Consider the following 19,725-nt stretch of genomic DNA (forward strand, 5'->3'; position numbering starts at 1 on the left):
CTCTATGGTGTCACATCAGGAACAATTGCAGCTTCACTGGTTTCACACATTATTTAACTCCCGGAGAAAAGCAGGTGTAAATTAAATTCAAGCGCACTGACACGGCTACTTCTGCTGGTGTTAGGAGCAGACCCATGAGAACCAGAACCAGGAGAACCAGATACACAGATACAAATGATTAAAACTGGTGCATCCTGACATCACTTTCAAAGCTGCATCTACGATTGTCTGCGTGACCTTTATTCTCAGTGCGTTCGTATCTGAAGATGTTCTGCTGTTTCTCTTTTCCTGAAAATGTCAAAAATTCATACACGTGTTGCATCATTAATTATGGCCTACTCTGAATTACACAATAATCACACCAGCAGTAATAATAACAGCAGGATCTTAATAGAAACATGCTTTTTTCCCCCTACGAAGGATTTCAAAGATTAGCTCCAAGAACAGTTCACTAACCTATTTGTGCAGCTGGAAGACGATGGCTATGTAGGCTGAATCCTCACCAAACCCGCAGTTACTCTTTTTAAAAAAACACACTCAAACCATCCCTTAAATACAATGGTGTCAAAGCTTCCCGAATAAATCTGTCCCTTTATTTTACAGTTTTAAACTTAAAGTTATGAAATACTGTTTAATCCCAGATGTGGCTAACCTGTATAATGAGACGACAGTCATCTTCAGGACATTAAAGCAGGCTACGCTAGCCCATACCGGGTATGTGTTTCAGTAGCAGTTTATAATTCAGTCCATTTTTCCTAGGCCTTCATAGCTGAATTATCAGCCATAGACCAATATATAGAGCATGCTTAATTCAATACTAATAAGAGCTATTAAATGGATTAAAGAGAAAGACAGGGTTGCCAGATTGTAAAATGTACACACCGATGTGCGGCATGCACTGTTTAAGGGATGAATATACAAAAACAGTTCTATTGCATTGCATTTATTTAATCTTCAAGACCTACCCTCCTTCATAACAAATTTATTAGCATTTGCTTGTGCTGGACGACATACCACAGTATTGGAGAATGATACTGTTGGTAATGTAAAGTAGGGCGGAGTGGTGTGGGTATAGGGATTCGAAAACCTATCAGGAGGTTTTTGTAGCGTGTGAGATGTTGAAAACACAGAGACCTCCAATTTACTGCTAATCATGCCAGAGAGACTGTCCCTGTTTATTTAATGATATACTGTAGCGGCCTTCCCCCATTCAGAATTGATTAGAGGCCAAGAGTGCGCTGAGAATCAACTACTTATCGGTGCCAATGAAAGCATCGTGAGACTGACTCAACATTGCAACATCTCCCGTGATGTCCTGAAGCGAGAGAACTGTACTGCACTCTGGGGAAAGGAGACTCAAGAGTTTGGATTTAATCAACATTTGTCCTTAACTTTTTTATTTTATTTTATTTTTTAAGTCACACCAAAAGCAAGCCTCATTACAAAAAACTTTTTTTTCCCCCCTCCTTCAAAACACAGGTTGGCAATTCAGTGGTGATCAATTAAAATGAATGACCATTCACATTTAATTGCCAAAGTTAAGGTTAATTTTGGAGATTGCAGGCCTAGACAGATTGGGTTTATAAATAAAACAAATGTACACTTGCATTCATTTCTATGTCAAAGTTAAGGACAAAGGTTGATCAAAACCAGGGAATAGACTTATTGGAAAGATCATTCTGGCTGGAGCAGTGGCCAGGCTGAACATCATTACTTCTGAAACGTCCAGCACAAATGTCTATATTTTATTTTTTTTATTACTATGTCCTATAAAAATCTCATACACGTGTGGGAGAAATAGATGTACTTAATGAGCACCTACTTCTCCTTCACAGACCTCCAGGAGTCCCCAGACCCATTTTGGAGACTCTGACATGGCAGATATATTTTTCTTCAATTGGGAGAAAACTCCCCTTCCTTCATGTTTTATTGCCAGCCTTTATGGGCCTGGTTTAGTATTTGCTCCTGAATGTGCACGGTTCGGTTTTTTTTGTATTTCGCCTCAGTACACAGTTTATGTGGGTTACAGCCAGCCAGGTAGCCTATTTAGATAGGTAGTTAAAAAGTGCAAAAGGTTTAGGCGTGTTTTCGAGATACCCCGGGGGTGACGTCTGGAAAATGTTTGTCCGCTATGAATTTTTAGCAGTCGAATATGGTTTTTTCACAGAATGATGAGGTACCTGGAGTGCTGTGGGTTTGTGATTTGGGCCACGTCGCCCGCACCGCAGGCTCAGAGAGGACGTGTCCTGAATACTCACGCCTCTATTCGGTGGACCCGCGCGCGCAGCGCGCGCGGCGCGCTCTCGAAGTTCGACCGGAACTGGACCGCGACCGACGGCCGCCAGAGCCGCCTCGTTCAGAACGGTCGACGTTAAACACGACCGCGTCTCACCGTCGCCAGCCAGCGTCGGAACTATCCGGCAAAAGGAAAACCACGCCGCGGAGGAGGAGGAGGCCGCGGTTCGGTGTGACGCGCCTACAAACGAGAGGGACTGGCGAGCGCGTAGCCAGGGATCCCCGTCGCGGGGATTAGGTTTGTAAATACGTTTGGCCTCAGGTGCTGCCCATACATAATGTAATAGTTTGTCCGGGTCCCTTTTTTTTTTTTAAATAGCGAGCTGCATTATTGAGCTGATGAAGATAAAGCTGTAATTATCATGATAAAATGTAATCTCTCGCTGGAAGCCACAGGCCCCATCTTTCACAGTCACGGGCAGCGCTGCCCGTGCTCATTCCCTAAGCAACAGCAAACCCAGTGTGCGTAATTCAGACCAATAGGAAAATTGTGTTCGTGATATGATTCCATTGGTTCCTCAGTTGAGTCATGCAAACTTGAACACTAGTTAAACAGATTCATATATATTTTTTATTTACTTTTTTTTTTTTTTAAGTTAGGTGAGAAAATGAAAATAAAAATAGACTGCACAGGAAAAACTGCATTTCAGGTGTACAGCAGCCTGTCCATACAGAAGTGACCATTATGCACCGTTAGAATCTGTGAATTCATTCTACTAGTAGAATTCTATTTGTCTATAGAATCCCATATAGAATGACATTGTCTCAAAACTAGTTTATTAAATTGGGAGTCCCGGTGGTGTCATTTCAGCAAAACCTACGGTATAGCTAAGTCTATCTTTAATTTTCACAGTCTCTTAAAATGGCAGTTGAAAGGTACTAGAGCTAATTTTACAGTAGTGGACTATGCTGCTGACGAATAGCATGTTCACTTCAATAAAAATAATTATAACAAAATGATGAAATTGTCTGCTTCAGGGGTACATTAACACAGGTGTCTGCATTTTTTCAGCCGAAAAAAAATCAGAGAAAAACGCGCGGCGCATTCTGAAAATGTTGGCGTCTCCATCATAACATTCAGTTCGGTTTCAAGTCGAGAGACGTCTGCATCGATTCCCAAACCTGTGCGTAACACCAATGCTCACCTCGGAAACAGACGGATTGGTGTGGATTGCGTCAATCTATCCGAAATACAAAACGCACACAAAATAAGATGTGGTACCTCAAGCCTTCCAGAACAGCAGCAGCGAGGTTACGCGATGGGCTGGTTTGAAGTTGCGTGGTTCTCGGTTTTAACGGTGAGCGTGTAAACAAACCAAGCGCACACTGAAAGTCAGAGCGGCAGGTGGAATGTCGTTTTTTTTTGTCATTTGTAATAGATGCAGCCAGCCTTCCATTTAAAGTCGTGACAGTATAAATATACATAGCAACACTGCAAGAGTGGCCTTGGACTGATCAGAGGCCCGAAAATAGCAGCACAAGGATGGACTGGGTCAAGAAATCAAGGGAGAGTGGATGGTGCATTACTATGCAAAACACGCTACATTTAGATAAACACTAATGAGTCATCTCACAGATTTTTCCTTTTTTTATAGAAAATTGAAGTGGGGTATCCATTAAACTACTCAAATTAGCACATCCTTAGCATTGGCAAATGCTTTCGATGTTTCTAGTGTTGTCAAATGTGCTATATTTTGACAGTCATCTCTTATTGACACAAGACATTAACAAGCACTTTCTATTGGGCCACATTACGGTGTGTTTCTGCTGTCAGGGGCCTACATGAATGGATCTCTCTCATTTCATATACAGTACATATACTTAAATATACACTTTAAACTACAATTTAAATATACACATATTTAAATTCTGCAGTCAGAAAGACTAGTGGTGGGCACAGAGGTACCTGATAGGTCAAAAACATACATATATTATTACATATCACATACATTTCTGCGAATAATAATTTCCTAGAAACACATTCAGGAGGCACATGGTTGAGGTTTTGGTGGCGTCGTAAAAAAAAAAAAAAAACTGAAATTCAGCGAACGGGTCATAAAGCACGCGTTCGGAGATGCGGAACACATTTACGACTGCTTTATGTTTTATTAGGTAAAGACACCCTTTCTGGGGCAGATTTATGGAGGCATCGATTCTTTGTCTGGCAGGCTACCTGCTGCCCGCTATGCTAATTGGGTGAATCACAGACACGAAGGCCTGCCCTGCCAGGCGGATCTATATCACATTTGTCGGGAGAGGCGGAGGCGCGGTCTGCGGCTCATTGATAAACGAGCCCGTCAATAACTTTTGTTCTAAATAAAACACGGTCCGCGCGGCGTAACCAATGCCGGCTCGATACAGTAATGCGGTAAATAAAACCGGCTGATATATGTGGCTTAATAATGGACAAATTACGGGGTGGATGAATCATTCCCCGTCTGATCTGAGGATCGCACGGGATGAATACTGGAGCATCCGGAAAACAGAACTGGTTGCATTAAATGGAAATTTTGCTTTAAATATCCACGATGGAAAAAAAAATGAACGTGAGAGTTATTCAACTAAATATTTCACTTCAACGTCTGAAAAGCAAGCCCTGGAATAAATATTTAATGTTCAGGCAAAAATACAATTTCTCAGACATGAATTTACGACCTCAGTTTGCGGAAACAAAATGTAGTGTATGTGCAAACAGTGGTGAAGTATGGCTGTTGATTACACCTCTATACATTACAGCAAACAAAACATTAAAGAGATTACTCGGAGTTGTGAAAATCCCGAATTATACAAATAACAAAACTGCTTTACACAGCCCGTTCCCTACATTCATTTTGAGAGTAATTTGAATGCATGGGGTGTGTTTCCAGTACACACAAACCTTGGCAGCTCCCACAAATCAAACTTAGTTTTTAAGTCCGTGTTAACCTGAGTCAGATTCATTTGGAAGGGATGTTTCTCAAAGAGGAGAACAAAGGGGAAAAACGGAATTGTCCTGCAAGATCTTAACATTTAAACAATTACATACCTGAGACACAGCGCTTTGTACAAATGTTTCAAGAACAACAGGGGGTACAATGGTGCATTGTCTGAGCTGTTTCTTCAAATTATTTCTCTCCTATGGCGCACAGGAAAAACAATAACAGCTTTAACTAGGTCTGTGCAAACCCTGGGATCATTAAAAAGCAACTGTTTGGTGAACCGCAGATGGGAACTGCCTGTGTCGACTGAGCGGAGAAAAGTGTCATAATAACAGAGTTTACCCAGATCCGACAGTACCCACAAATTAAACTCAGATTCCGGTTAACCTGAGCCACTATAATTTGGAAGAGACGTTGCTCAATGAGGAGGAAAAAAAATTGAAACTAAATTTTATTGTCCTGCAAATAAATCAAACCGGATCGTGAAGAGTATCTGAAAGCTGGCGAATAATGTTATTGCTCAAAGGCTGTGAAACGGTCTTTATTGATTCGAGACATTAATATACGAGCCCCGGTATTTACATGTTCCTTTTGAACAAAAGCAATTAATGAAGCTACGCTCGACAGCGCATGTCTGGCAATCAGGAAACACCCTTCACTCATGTCCTCTGGGTTACAGATAATGCGCTTTCTACATTTTAATGCAATACATGTACTGTAACGGCACTGCAGACAGGCCACTAAAATTCAACTTACAGAAGCATGAAAGGTTCTATCTGTCACGACAAAAATGTTTTATTTTTTCACTCTTTGAGTAGTACAGCCTATGGTTGCATCTGAAAATATCTGAATGTTCTCACATGCAAACACAAACACACTCCAGGTGATTGAAGTGTAGTAGCTTTACAGGTATTTTCTTGCTTTGGACCACGAACCCCAGCATGCCACTAATCCATGCATTGTAAAGCCACCCATACGCTAAAATTGAAATACTATTTTCTAAAAATAAACAGAAAATGAACCACCCTTATAATAAGATGCTTTCAATGATTAGGAATGATCAGGGGGAAAAGCATCAGTGTCATTAGTCAGCACCAAAAAGGGCCTCTTTGTGGCAGAGATGTTCTTTAAAGATCATACATACAAATATGGTCTGTTATCACTGTTTGCGGTAAGTATCAGTAAATTGTACCAGTTTATACTGTCCAATAACAGTATCTAACTGTGTATGTGTGCGTGTGCGTGCACGCACGTGTGTGTCTGGCAAGTGCTATTTGACATGCATATCATTATGTTCCCGAAACTGCAAGCGGTACATCCAAATCTCCTGTCAACCAACGGTGAAGCAGAGATTTTAAAGCGAGAAGAAAAAAAAAACACCACGCAATAAAACGCACCGTATATCCCACCGTTCAATAAAAAAGAAAATCACGCAACATCAAGCAGGATCAGCCAGAAAATTGCCCACCTAGCCCATTAGGAAATGCCCACCTAAGCCATACAAGCAAACATCATTTCAAGCTACGCTGGCCTCGGCGTCTTCTCCAGCCGAGTTTGTCTGGGAGATAATTAGACGCAGCCTTCCGTACGCGGCGCAGCAGCCGAAGACCTGTCACAATACATGTGTCTAATTATTAGTCCTTTAAACCCCGGAGGAGGAGAGCTGCGGCCGTGGTGGGTAAGACCGGGTCACAGCCGAATAAAAACGCCTGTCTGCGCAAAAGCAGCGAGGCCACTGCAACCCCGGTCTTCAGGAAGCGAGGTGTCGTATGAAATATAAGAGTTCACGTGAAGAGCGAATGGCGCTGTACAAAAATGGCTATTAGTTCAATTCAAGCGTTTTGAACCTTTTACTTTTATTGGCCAGCACAAGCAAAGCTACGGTTGCCCTACAAAAAATAACATCAAATAAACAACGTAATAAAATATATGATATATATGATTTAATTTTATTGGATTAGCCGCTTCATTACATGGACCAACTGGGAATTTCAATCCCAGAAATGACTGCAGCAGCTGCCGTCTCCATTACGCAACTTTATACGCTATAAAACTAAACATGCAGGAACCAAAACCAACAACAAAGAAATCCTTTCCCTCACCTGAAGTACCGTAGTTGTATAATAGCATAATTTGAACCCACAAAAACGCTTAAATACGTGCACTGAAAAAAGCCCCACCCTCTTGCCAGGAAGTATTATGTAACTTTGCACATCAGCCCCACGGGAGATGACCGATTTGAAATTCTGAAGCGTGATTGCAAAAATCAGGTTAGCCACCACCCCATTTCTGCTACTTTTGTTCAATCTGTCAAGTAAACACAGCAAACCACTTACCTAATTCAATTTGCTGAAAGATAAATGGCTTATGCACACCTAAGACATAAAATTTGCCACCAGAATCAATGCGGTAATGGAAGTTTTACTGACAAGGAGGTGGTCTGTTCCTCTTCAACGTCAGATTTAAGTAAATGACTGAGAAGTTATTTTCATCCGGAGTACACTGTAAATATACAATGATGTTTCCCTCCTCCATTAGATTAGCAAATTGATAAAATTAAGGCACCAATTACTCTGCTCTGGGAGAGCTATAACAATCTTCAAATACACTCTGAAGCATATGTTCCGCTAAATGAAATTATGTTCCATATTTCCATATGGTGTGTCATGAACAAACTTGCACTGGTGCATTTAGATGATGTCTTCAAAAGATTTCGCTGAGCTATTTTTTCTTCAGGATAAACAATGCATTCATTTGTCACCTACCAGCACAACACTGACCTTGAGAGAAAGGACAGCCGTAAAAGGGGGAGGGAGGGGAAAAAAGAAATAAAACACTCCGGTAACAATATCTTGAAAAATGGGATGTTATAAATTCCGGTCAAAGTGCAGTACAGATCATTTTACGTTAAATGGATGTAACTGGTAATTGATCAATGATATAATTTGCAAGTGTACAAGTATCACAATGAATTAGCAGCTATTAAAGAGTTAATCATTCGTGGGAGTACACAGTGCAGTTTCCCAAAATCATCCCCTGAAGACAAAAAAAGAGCACCTGTTCACATTACCTAAATGGGTGATTTGCTCGGTGTATATGTATGCTGCATGAATGTATAAATTAATTGCAGGCTCACATTATCTCTTTCAGAAAGGCACAACCCTGGGACACACGAGCTCCCAAACTCAGCTTCAGCGCGAGATTCCAGGAAAGCTTAATCAAAGTTGATGTGTCCAGCGTGACAGCATAATGAATAGATGGCCACATTTAGCATTGACCCATTTACAGGGGGAAAAAAAGAGGGTTCTGGAAGTTTCTACGGAGCGTCTGAAGCTAAGCTGCGCATGTGTATTTGTTTCATTTCACAGGATCCGTACATTCAGTCTCTCCACTTCTCTTTCCACCCACTTTCCACACTCATTACATCTTTCACAAATTACACAACTGATGAGTTTTAACTACGATGAGATTCGCCTCGTCAAAATCATCTCGGCTGTCCAACTGCTTTCATTTGGCACGCCACAATATTTGCATAGATTATTTATTTGCAAATCGCACGCTGGAGTTCAAGTCAAAAAAAGCTACATTTAAAATATGGTCTCTAACTCCTCATTCTCATATATAAAATGTGATGGGCATTACATGGTAATTGGGGTCATTGTTCTTGCATTACGCACAGAACAGCACCGCGCGACACATACCGCAGTTTACGAACAAGTCACATTGCGCAGCGTGCATTAAAGAAGGACGCGGTGTGAGACACGGTGGCATGTTCAGCCACGCAGAAGCGGAATGATGCCATTTTCAAATCATTACCTCTCTGTAAACACTGCATAATAAATCAGTCCATTTAGGTTAGAGCGTCTGTTTTCGGTCGGATTGCGCGAGAGACTCATTTTCCCCGAGCCCTCCGAGGTACTGAACATATTAATTTGCGGAATAGCTCTACGGCATGCTGGCAATCTAATGACAAATTGTTTTGGAACTAGACTGAGAAAATGCCAACCGAGTCCTCAAATATTCAATATTAAATGTCCTCAGCTATACACACTCTTTCATTACTGTATATGACAAAAACGTACATGCAGATGTATTATGTAAATGACACTCAATTATATATCTGGATTGTATTAGTGCACATGATTTAAAGACCAAAGTTCTTATGTTAAATGGTACTCTACGTACATAATTTTTTTATACTTAAGATTTTACCAGCTGAGACTGAAACCCATCCAAAATAATTACAGAAAATTGAAGGAGATCCCAGATACTGCACGTATCTGTCCCCAGTAGCCATACTAGTTTTTAAACAATTTTAAATTAGATTTGTAGCTGCCTTATGCGTGTGCCTGTGTGCAGGAGGTGGGTGTGGTGGTGGGGTGGGTGGGGGACGGTGGAGGTTGTTTTTCTCGCTTAGGGGACTATTTGCCCTCCCAACACCGCGGCGATAGCACTGCGCGGCTGAAGCTAAGCCAAGTCGAGCTCTGAAAGCGTGCGGCGTCTTCGGATTTCAATCCCCAGCAGTAAACAGTTGTTTAAAAAAAAACAAAAAAAAAAACACATTTTCATCCCTTCGGCGGAGAAAGGAAACAGTGGCGATCTGTACTTACCGGGAGGGCAAACACAAGTGTAGTTATTGATCAGATTCACGCAGGTCCCTTGGTTCAGACAGGGTGTAGACCGGCAGTGATTCGCAGTCTCCTCGCATGTTCCACCTCAATAAAGAACGGCACAGGCACGTCACTCACATGCGAATCCCAGCAGACCGTAAAGTGAAGCTCATATTTAACAGGCAGATGTGTCTGAGTACATGTAATTAGGTTCCCACCGTCCATTAGCTCAGTATTGATGATGGATCATTAAAGATTCAGGCTCTGTCTAAATATTGTCTGAAACATTTCCATAATAAATCACTGCACGTTGGTCTCCAATTTGAGATTAATGGGATGGCAAAAGGTTTGATTTAGGTTAGGGCCAGGCTAATTATCGCATTTGCAATTTTGAGAAAATGATCAAATTTAAATCTAATATTACCGTCACATCAGTGTTCGTGATATCTAACAAGTTTCGGAATGACTCATTTTCATACAGATGCATGTATAAAAGAATGGCGTCAGCGCAAGGCCAATGACCCTCGGTATCAATAAATATTCAAATATCCCTGAACTTGCAAATGAATGCAAGTATCAAATTTTTTCCCTCCTTGGGTTTATCTCCAAAACAAAATGACAGTCATACTGCAATAAAAAAGCTCATTTATTTCACAAGAAATGTTGACTGGATAACATCTCAATTTCCAGATTAACCAATATCAGTTGGAATAATAAAATATGTCTGGTCCATGAAAAAAAATGTCAGTTTTCCTTTTAAAATGGCTGAACAGTCTTCTTAATGTTCAGTTGCTTAATTTGACAAAGTTACTTGAGTCAGAAATGACCGTGACAATGGAGAAACAGTGAAAAGAGAGGGAAGCGAGCAGCCAATCCAGTTCCATTATCAGGCACACCTGATACGCGCTTCCGTGACGATCCCTAAAAAAGTACAGCCCCGGCCCGGTCACAGGCAGCCAACAAGCCAATCGGGGACCTCCGTATCTCACTGATCAGCCGCACGGAAACTGAATCCAAAACGGCGAATTACCCACAACGCACCACGGGGCTTTAAGGCAGGAGGCGTCGCATGGTGAAGGGCAAATAGGCTGGAAATGGCGTGGCTTGTGGTAAATAAAGCATTCGAACAGGAGCTGCAAATCAGAGCAAATCAGCGGACAGACATTTTGTCCTTAAATCTGGTGGAAAGAGGCACCCCCCCCCCCAAACCCGGTCTTGTGTCAGAAATGAAGTGTAAAAAAGAGAGATATTGATACCATTTCCGACTCGATGAAGGGAACACGTCCCGGGCTGGACGGAGCTCTCAGGGGGAGAGTAGATTTGCGCGCCGAAATGGCCGTAAATCAGGGGATGCGTAAGGATAACAGGCCTAATGTTCCCCGGGCCAGCTCTCCGGATCCGGGGGCCCCGTCCATTAAATCACAGCGGGGCCGCGTGTAAATCCAGAGGAACAGGCATGAGCGAGCAGTAGGACAGGCACTGCGTGATGGATTACTGGCGGCGTCACAGACACATATACATGCATATACACACGCATGCACGCACACACAAGAATTTATTGCTATATTTGTGAGGACTTTGCATTGACTACATTCATTCCATGACCTCTAACCCTAACCCTAACCCCAACCACTACATGCCTAACCTTAACCTAATTGTAACCCTAACCCTAACCCTAAGTCCTAACCCTAAAACAGCCTTTTGAACTTGTGGGGACCAGCAAAAGGTCCCCACCTTGCGTAATTTTCCTCATCTTTCTATCCTTGTGGGGACATTTGGTTCACACAAATATAGTAATACGTGTCCACACACACACATGCATGCATGCACACACATACACACGCACACACACACTGTCCACTTTATTCGTTACACCTATCTAGTACTAGGTAGGACCCACTTTTGCCTCAGTACAGCCTGAATTCTTCGCAGCACAGATCCAACAAGGTGCCAAAAACATTCCTTAGGGATCTTGGTCCATGCTGACACAATAGAATCACACATTTTTCAGCCACACGTTCATGCTGCGAGCCTCCTGTTCCACCTCATCCCAAAGGTACTCTATTGGGCTGAGATCTGTGGATTGTGCAGGCCACTGGAGTAAAGTGAAGTCACAGCCACGTTCGTAGAACCAGCTTGAGATGATGTGTGCTTTGTGACATGCCGTACTATCCTGCTCTAAGTATCCATTTGAATAAGTGCAGACTGTGGCCATAAAGGGAAGCACACGGTCAGCAACAAAGCTTAGGTATGATGCAGCATTCAAATGATTCTCACTAGCTATTAAGGGGTCTAATGTGTGCCATCAAAAACATTCCCCACACCATTACACCTCCACCACCAGCCTGCACCGTTGACTCAATGCAGACCAGAGTATTTCTTTTTTTAAATGTCACAGGCTGTCCAAAGATCAGCTGCTGCTGAACAAAGCATGCAACAGAAGTGTGTGCATGCAATTAAAAAATGTTGGCATACTCTTAAACTATGCACAGTTACTGTTCATCATATTGAAGAATCAACACTTCCTTTTCTTGGCTCGTAATGTGCGGCGCATTTGTTTTAGAACAGGCAAGAGGACTTTTAAAACAAATTAAACAACACTGGAAAATTAAATAAACCTGGATATTATTTGATGCCCATTGACTATCCATTTGACTGTAATTGTTCAGACGGCCAGTAGTTCAGCTGTGGTGGACTGCATATGGTCTCTGAGCTGCTAGATGAACAGCCCTGCTCTACAGTATGTCATAGATTACACTGAAAGCAATCCTAATGATAGAGATAATCATTTAATGTCCTTCAATAGCCATCAGCATAATCAGCTGCACTCAGTCCTAATTTGCGCAATTTAAAAAAGCTTTCGCGAGGGTTACAGTTATCATAACGGAATTCGTCGTGTCCGGCGTTTCAGGACACGCCCGAGGGGGAGGAACCGTCCGCGGGTGACTCACCTTCGAACCCGGGGGGGCAGAGGCAGAGGAAGCCCCCGACCGCATCCACGCAGGAGGCCCCGCCCCCGCACGGCGAGCTCCGGCACTCGTCCGTCTCCCGCTCGCAGTGCCTCCCCTCGTATCCCAGCATGCAGCGGCACGTGTAGTTGTTCCGCTGGTCGAGGCACGTGCCGTGCTCGGAGCACAGGTTTCCGACGCAGAAATCTACGTCCTGCTCACAGTAGGGCCCAGTGAAGCCATGGAGACACAGGCACCTACGCAAACAACACAATCATTACATTACATTACAGGCATTTAGCATATGCTCTTATCCAGAGCGACTTACACAACATTCTACATAAGCAGTGCATTACATTTACAGCTGGATATACACTGAAGCAACAAAGGTTAAGTACCTTGCTCAAGGGTACCACGGCAGTGTCCTACCCGGGAATTGAACCTGTGACCTTTAGGTTACAAGACCAGCTCCTTACCCATTATACTACACTGCCGCCCATCATCATCATCATCACACCAAATCACTCAGCATTATTATCTACACGGCTCTTTTCTCTGCTGTGAGGAAACAGATAAAAAAAAATAATAACCCATAAATCTTCATTTTGCAAATCAAATTTAAAGAGCAAGGCCTGGATGCAATCCACGCTTGTCCTTACCTTTAGCTCCTGATTGAATGCAAACCCAATATTAAAAACAAATGTTGATGGCATCGAAGGCCACAGTCACTCGCGCACTGTAGCACCGGACGGAGAGTGGTAAACAGACCTGCGTTAAACTCAATTACGCTTGACCTTAATCAGAAGGTAAGGTGAAGCTGTTTCCGTCACGATGCAAGAGGGGGTTCTCTCAGGATCTGCTTGAAGATCAATCTGAAGATGTTCTGAATGCATTACATCAATGCACGAACAGTCATAATGGTCGTATTTATTCAAATGCACAGGGAGCCGAACAAGCTCCTGATGTAAAAATAAAGCGGATCTGCATTGCTGGAGGTAGCTTCGCGATGCCGAGTCATCCTACCTGTAGCCGTCGACCTCGTCCACGCAGGTGGCCCCGTTCTGACACCAGTGCTTCTCGCAGTCGTTCACGTCCTCCAGACAGGCGTGTCCGGTCCACCCGGGGGCGCACGCGCAGCCGCGTCCGCCGGCGTCGTCCAGGAAACAGCGCCCCCCGTTGGCGCACGGCTGGCGGGGTCCAGAGAGGAAGTCGCTCAGTCTCGCCGAACGCGCGGACGCCGTTGGCGTCACATGGTACGCGGCGAGCGGTCTCACGCGCTTCGCGCTGAATGCAAAGCCAGACCGCTATACATCTGCTATGGTATGCATGCATAATCAAGCGACACATTTGCGTATCATCTAAATAATTATCTAACAATAACTGAGTCGTGTCCAAGTGACTCGTCATCTCTGAGTCACGGTCTCTGTTGTTTTTTCGATGCCCGCATGTGTCCATGGTGCTTGTTAAAAATGAATAAATTAAGATAAGGAATTGAATTAATGTGCACTCTTAATACAAAATCTGCATTCTTTCTTCCTTCCTTTTCCATAAGCTACCAGTCTGCATGACTCACCAAAATGAACGACGCCTAAAATCGACAAAAAAATATAAAATTTCCACTCCCAATTTCCAAGTTATGAAACTACTTCTGTTTTGGACCCATAAAAGCATGCAGACTGTGTGATTAACATCATAAATTTAATATTTTCATCCCCCGTGAACATCACCACGGTGACAGAGCTAGGAATTTACCTTCGTTATATCTTTTGTTTCATTTTTATCCACGGCGTAATTGCCAAACGAATGCAATATTGTGGTTAATACACACACACGGAATTGCATTTCTCCCGAACGCCAGGACCGCGTTCGATAATTTTCTAAATCTAATGTACCTTTATATCCAATTTTTAATCCGCCGGGGCAGTTAAAGCCATCAGGCATTTCAGCCCCTTCCCCCCCCAGGGCGCGCGGTGAAACCGATCTTTCTTCGGCACTTTTGCAATTCTATGACAGTTTAAGGCGTTGGAGTACACTGTGAGCGATTCAGCGGGGCATTTATCATCGGGGGGTAAATACCGCCGGGGGACCCGGGGCGCTAATTTTGATTGAGAACGGCGGAACTCCTGGAGCCGCGCGCTTTCAAGAGGAGGCCGTGCGGTTCGGACGCTCGTGCTAACGAAGCTCGTGCTAACGACGCTCGTTCACATGCCTCTGCGGCGCTTGTTCGTCTCTATCAGGGCTGCCTGTGCTTTTGAAACAATAACCTGCTTTCCATGCCAACACACTAGTAATAAAACAACAACAACAATAGCAACAACAACAAAAACAATACAAACAATTTCTCAATGTCACAATTCTGTGCTTGAAAGGTAAAGAAAGCAGCTTGCCGTTGGCTATTCGACACGTTTGACACAGACAGGTTTGGCAAAATAATGTCAGTCATCCACACAGTTTTCTTTTGTTGTAAAAAACACTATTAGCCATATTATTGTTTTTGATTAGCGATCATGTCATTGAAAAACATAAACGAAATGGAGGGAGATTCAAAACGCGGCCTGGAAGAAAGCGCACGCGCTAACGTGCTAGTCTTACTTCTGTACTGAAGCCGCACCTGACTGCGCCGCTAACTGGGGAGCGGGGAAATGTGTGTGTAAGACCGCTGCAGGAGGCACTCGTTCACCTGTGTGTGGGGTGGGCGGGCGGGGCAAGCAGCAGGTCTATTGAAGGGAGAGGTGAGGAACTTGTGCGCCTGTGTGTGCGGTGGGCGGGGCAAGCAGCAGGTCTATTGAAGGGAGAGGTGAGGAACTTGTGCGCCTGTGTGTGCGGTGGGCGGGGCAAGCAGCAGGTCTATTGAAGGGAGAGGTGAGGAACTAGTTCACCTGTGTGTGGGGTGGGCAGGGCACGCGGCAGGTGTACTGAAGCCCCTCGGGCAGGTCCACGCACAGGGCTCCTGGGGGGCAGGTGGTGTTTGGCAGGACACAGGCGTCAACATCCACCTCACAGTTCTCGCCCAAAAACCCTGCAGGAGATGATGCACAATTCCCACAATCAACATAAAGCCTGTCAAGCTATTATTATTATTATTATTATTTAGTAGTAGTAGTAGTAGTGGTAGTAGTATAGCAGCAGTAGTAACATTAGCAGTAGTAGTAGCAGTATTAGCAGTAGTAGCAGCAGCAGCGGTAGTAGTACTAGCAGTACCCTCATATGAAAAATGTTTACACTGCAGTCTTTTTGTGTTTCACTGTTACTCTTGCAGCATCTAACTTAAACCAAAATGTCCAGGAACATTCCTCAAATGGTGGGTCTCTCTCCATTTTCGGACACCAACCAATGCAATGCAAGCAGACCTGATGATTATTTTGCACTGCTTCCATTTTCCCCTAATTTCACATTAAAAAGACAGATCAATTTATATGTTAATTGATACAGCCACGGCTTATAATCACTGTGGAAATGATCCATTCAGAAAACTAATTAATAAATGTTTATAAAGCATAACAATTGGGGGGGATGCAGGGTCCCACATGCCACTGAAAATGAATACCAGTAACACTCCTAATGTTCCCAAAATTAAACCCGCGCCACTCCAGTGCTGACTGAGTAACAGAGCACAGTTGTCCCAAGGTACAGAGGGCTACAGTCCGCAGGCTGCTCCCTGTCTCAGCATTAGAGAGCAGCTCTTATTCACTGGGTTCCTGTCTCAGTGTTAGAGAGCAGCTCTTATTCACTGGGTTCCTGTCTCAGTATTAGAGAGCAGCTCATATTCACTGGGTTCCTGTCTCAGCGTTAGAGAGCAGCTCATATTCACTGGGTTCCTGTCTCAGTGTTAGAGAGCAGCTCTTATTCACTGGGTTCCTGTCTCAGCGTTAGAGAGCAGCTCATATTCACTGGGTTCCTGTCTCAGAGTTAGAGAGCAGCTCATATTCACTGGGTTCCTGTCTCAGTGTTAGAGAGCAGCTCTTATTCACTGGGTTCCTGTCTCAGAGTTAGAGAGCTCCTCTTATTCACTGGGTTCCTGTCTCAGTGTTAGAGAGCAGCTCCTCATATTCACTGGGTTCCTGTCTCAGAGTTAGAGAGCAGCTCTTATTCACTGGTTAAGTGTCTCAGAGTTAGAGAGCAGCTCATATTCACTGGGTTCCTGTCTCAGTGTTAGAGAGCAGCTCATATTCACTGGGTTCCTGTCTCAGTGTTAGAGAGCAGCTCATATTCACTGGGTTCCTGTCTCAGTGTTAGAGAGCAGCTCCTCATATTCACTGGGTTCCTGTCTCAGAGTTAGAGAGCAGCTCATATTCACTGGGTTCCTGTCTCAGTGTTAGAGAGCAGCTCATATTCACTGGGTTCCTGTCTCAGTGTTAGAGAGCAGCTCATATTCACTGGGTTCCTGTCTCAGTGTTAGAGAGCAGCTCCTCATATTCACTGGGTTCCTGTCTCAGAGCGTAGCCTAGCATTGCATTGCTACAGCCTACTAAAATGTGAGCTGCATCAGGGGAAAGCTGTACATCTGGGATGATGAGTCACCATCGATGACGATGATGATGCCATGACACAGTCTGCTTAAGAAATAAATGCATTTTCTGTATTTCATTTTTTTCCATTTCATTATCTTCTGAAGACGTGTCAGTACCTAAGATTGCATGTTTCCCAGGGTAGAGGGAGCACAGCATCTGGCTCAGTGTATTTTCCCAAGATAAATTGATTTCAAGTCCAGCAAAGCAAATATCATGATGCATTCAATTATCCGAGCAGCGCGCAATTACCTACATCTCGGTCTATTCAATTAATATCTTTGCATTTCCAAAGAGCCTCGGATGTCAGATAATTAATGCTTTTCCACGGGCGAGCCGCAGAACGCATCTCCCGCGCAACACAGAGATCAAAACGCGCAATAAGCCGTCTGAATTATGCATTTCAATCTGTCGGGATCGCGGCTCGGCGCGCCCCGAGGGCGCTCGGGAGAAGCGTCCTCGTGCGCCGCAATTATCCCCGAATGCCACGGCGACAAGGAGGAGAGCGCCGGAAAAATAAGGGAGAGGTGTCCCGTTTGAGGAATCTGTGTGTGTGGGGGGCTGGGGGGGTTCGGGGGGGGGGACATCAAAGATTCAAAGATTCCTTTTGTTCGGAAAATGTACATACAATCCCATTTTCAGAACTGAGTCCCTTTGATGCCGGGGCTTGAGCCGGCACCGACCGCACCTGGCATGGCCTCCGCTGCCGGGGGGTTACCGCCGACGGGCGGCCAGCCGAGCGGACGCGAGGGCGGGGCCGGCGGGACGGGCGACCAGCCGAGCGGACGCGAGGGCGGGGCCGGCGGGACGGGCGACCCGCGCCCGGTTTCCAGCAACGTGCAGGTCTGTGGGGAGTGGCGAGTGTGAGAGACGGGGGGAGAGGGGACCGCGGGGGTGTCGAATGGGAGGGGGTAGGGTAGGCAGAGGGGGGTTCGGGCTGCATCAGTGAATGCAAATTGAGCCTCAGGCGGAGGAGCAGAGTCAACAAATTACCGGGAATGGTATTAATGCGAGGCGCCGGCGAAAGGGAGAGCTCATCATGACACAATATTGACACAATTCTGCAGCCCTGATGAGCTCTGGCAGCAAACTGCCACGTTTGTTCAGCTGTCAGTCATTCAGTCAGGGGGGTGGGCGAGGGGGGGGGGGGGGGATGACGACATGCAGAAAAACCCGCTTACCCGCGGGACAGGTGCATCTGTAGCCGCCCGCCAGGTCCGTGCAGGTCCCGCCGTGCAGGCAGGGGGCGGAGTCGCACTCCTTCAGCTCCGTCTCGCAGTGGGCCCCTGAAAGAGACGGCGTCGCTGATGAAGGCCGCGCCGGGCGCGCTAACGTGCGCTAACGTGCTCTAACGTGCGCTGACATGAACAGCAAGGCATGGCGCCTTATTAACCCTATAAACCCATTCCAATTTATACTGTGTCCCATTGAGTGCCTCCGTAACTCTTTGCCCATGCACAGGAAAGGTCTCATTTTTTTCTCAAGATTACAAGTGCCTACAAATACCTCATTTACATCAAATGCTACGTTTTTTCACAGCATATCTGATTACTAAAGGATTGGGGCACCCTCTTAGCCTCAACACCAGGGAGCCAAGATCACCACGGCAACAGGTGTAATTCCAGTCATGACTCATTTAAATAATCAGCAATCATTCCAGACGTCTTATGCATATTCCACAGGAAACTGAGTTTTTTCTCTCGGCTTATCTCACGAAGCAGGGGTTCCAAAACCTTCTCAGCCCTGGAATCAACGAGTTAGTGAATAATAACCACTTTACATTAAAATGTTGTTTGATGTATGTTCAAATTTGGAAGGAATTTTTTAAAAACCTATACACAAGAAATGCATGCATACTCAAACTAGTATAAATAATATAGCGCATTGTTCCATTTGACTGGTGTGAACAGGAAGTATATGAATTAGTTTATGTATGTCAGATGATCCGGTCGATCCACCTGAACCCCCATCCCATGGCCCAGCAGTGGGTCCCGACCCACAGTTTTGGGGATAAAATTGCTGAAAGGGTGGGGGGGCTTTAAGTAACCCTCGGGTGGCCTGCATCCCACGGGTCAGCGGAAGGGAACTTCGGGCCGGGCCCTCCTTCTAAAGCTGCAGTACTGCAACACGGCGGGCGGACGAGGGCGCCCCCCGCTGACATGGCCGGAAGCTTTTTTTGTATTTATTATATATTTTATTATTTTTGTACAAGACAAATCTATCTGTACTTCTTTTTGACGGCGTTCTCACCTAGCACTGGCGTGGATCCGATCAAAAATCTTTCAACTTAATTCTAATGGCCGCCGTTTCCCTCTTTTTTCTTTTCTTTACAGGGAACGGGTCAGCCCAGCTTAGCGATCGCTCTCGGCAGTTAAAAACGTGTTTGCTTTGAATAACGGTAACGACCGATCGTGTTTGGAACTGAAACGCGCGTTTGAAAGACGTA

General features: G+C 44.7%; 1 protein-coding gene across 1 annotated transcript in view; it reads right to left on the reverse strand.

Annotated features, from left to right (window-relative positions):
* LOC118218360 (protein eyes shut homolog) overlaps positions 1-19,725 on the reverse strand; it is a 101,129-nt gene that overhangs the window by 49,335 nt on the left and 32,069 nt on the right. Inside the window, exons 8-12 of the mRNA XM_035400964.1 lie at positions 18,461-18,565; positions 15,651-15,790; positions 13,795-13,958; positions 12,775-13,028; positions 9,824-9,928 (exon numbers count right to left, since the gene is read on the reverse strand). Coding sequence (XP_035256855.1) covers positions 9,824-9,928; positions 12,775-13,028; positions 13,795-13,958; positions 15,651-15,790; positions 18,461-18,565 — 768 coding nt within the window. The remainder of the gene's footprint in view (positions 1-9,823; positions 9,929-12,774; positions 13,029-13,794; positions 13,959-15,650; positions 15,791-18,460; positions 18,566-19,725) is intronic.

Source organism: Anguilla anguilla, chromosome 18, assembly GCF_013347855.1.
Source record: "Anguilla anguilla isolate fAngAng1 chromosome 18, fAngAng1.pri, whole genome shotgun sequence".
NCBI lineage: Eukaryota > Metazoa > Chordata > Actinopteri > Anguilliformes > Anguillidae > Anguilla > Anguilla anguilla.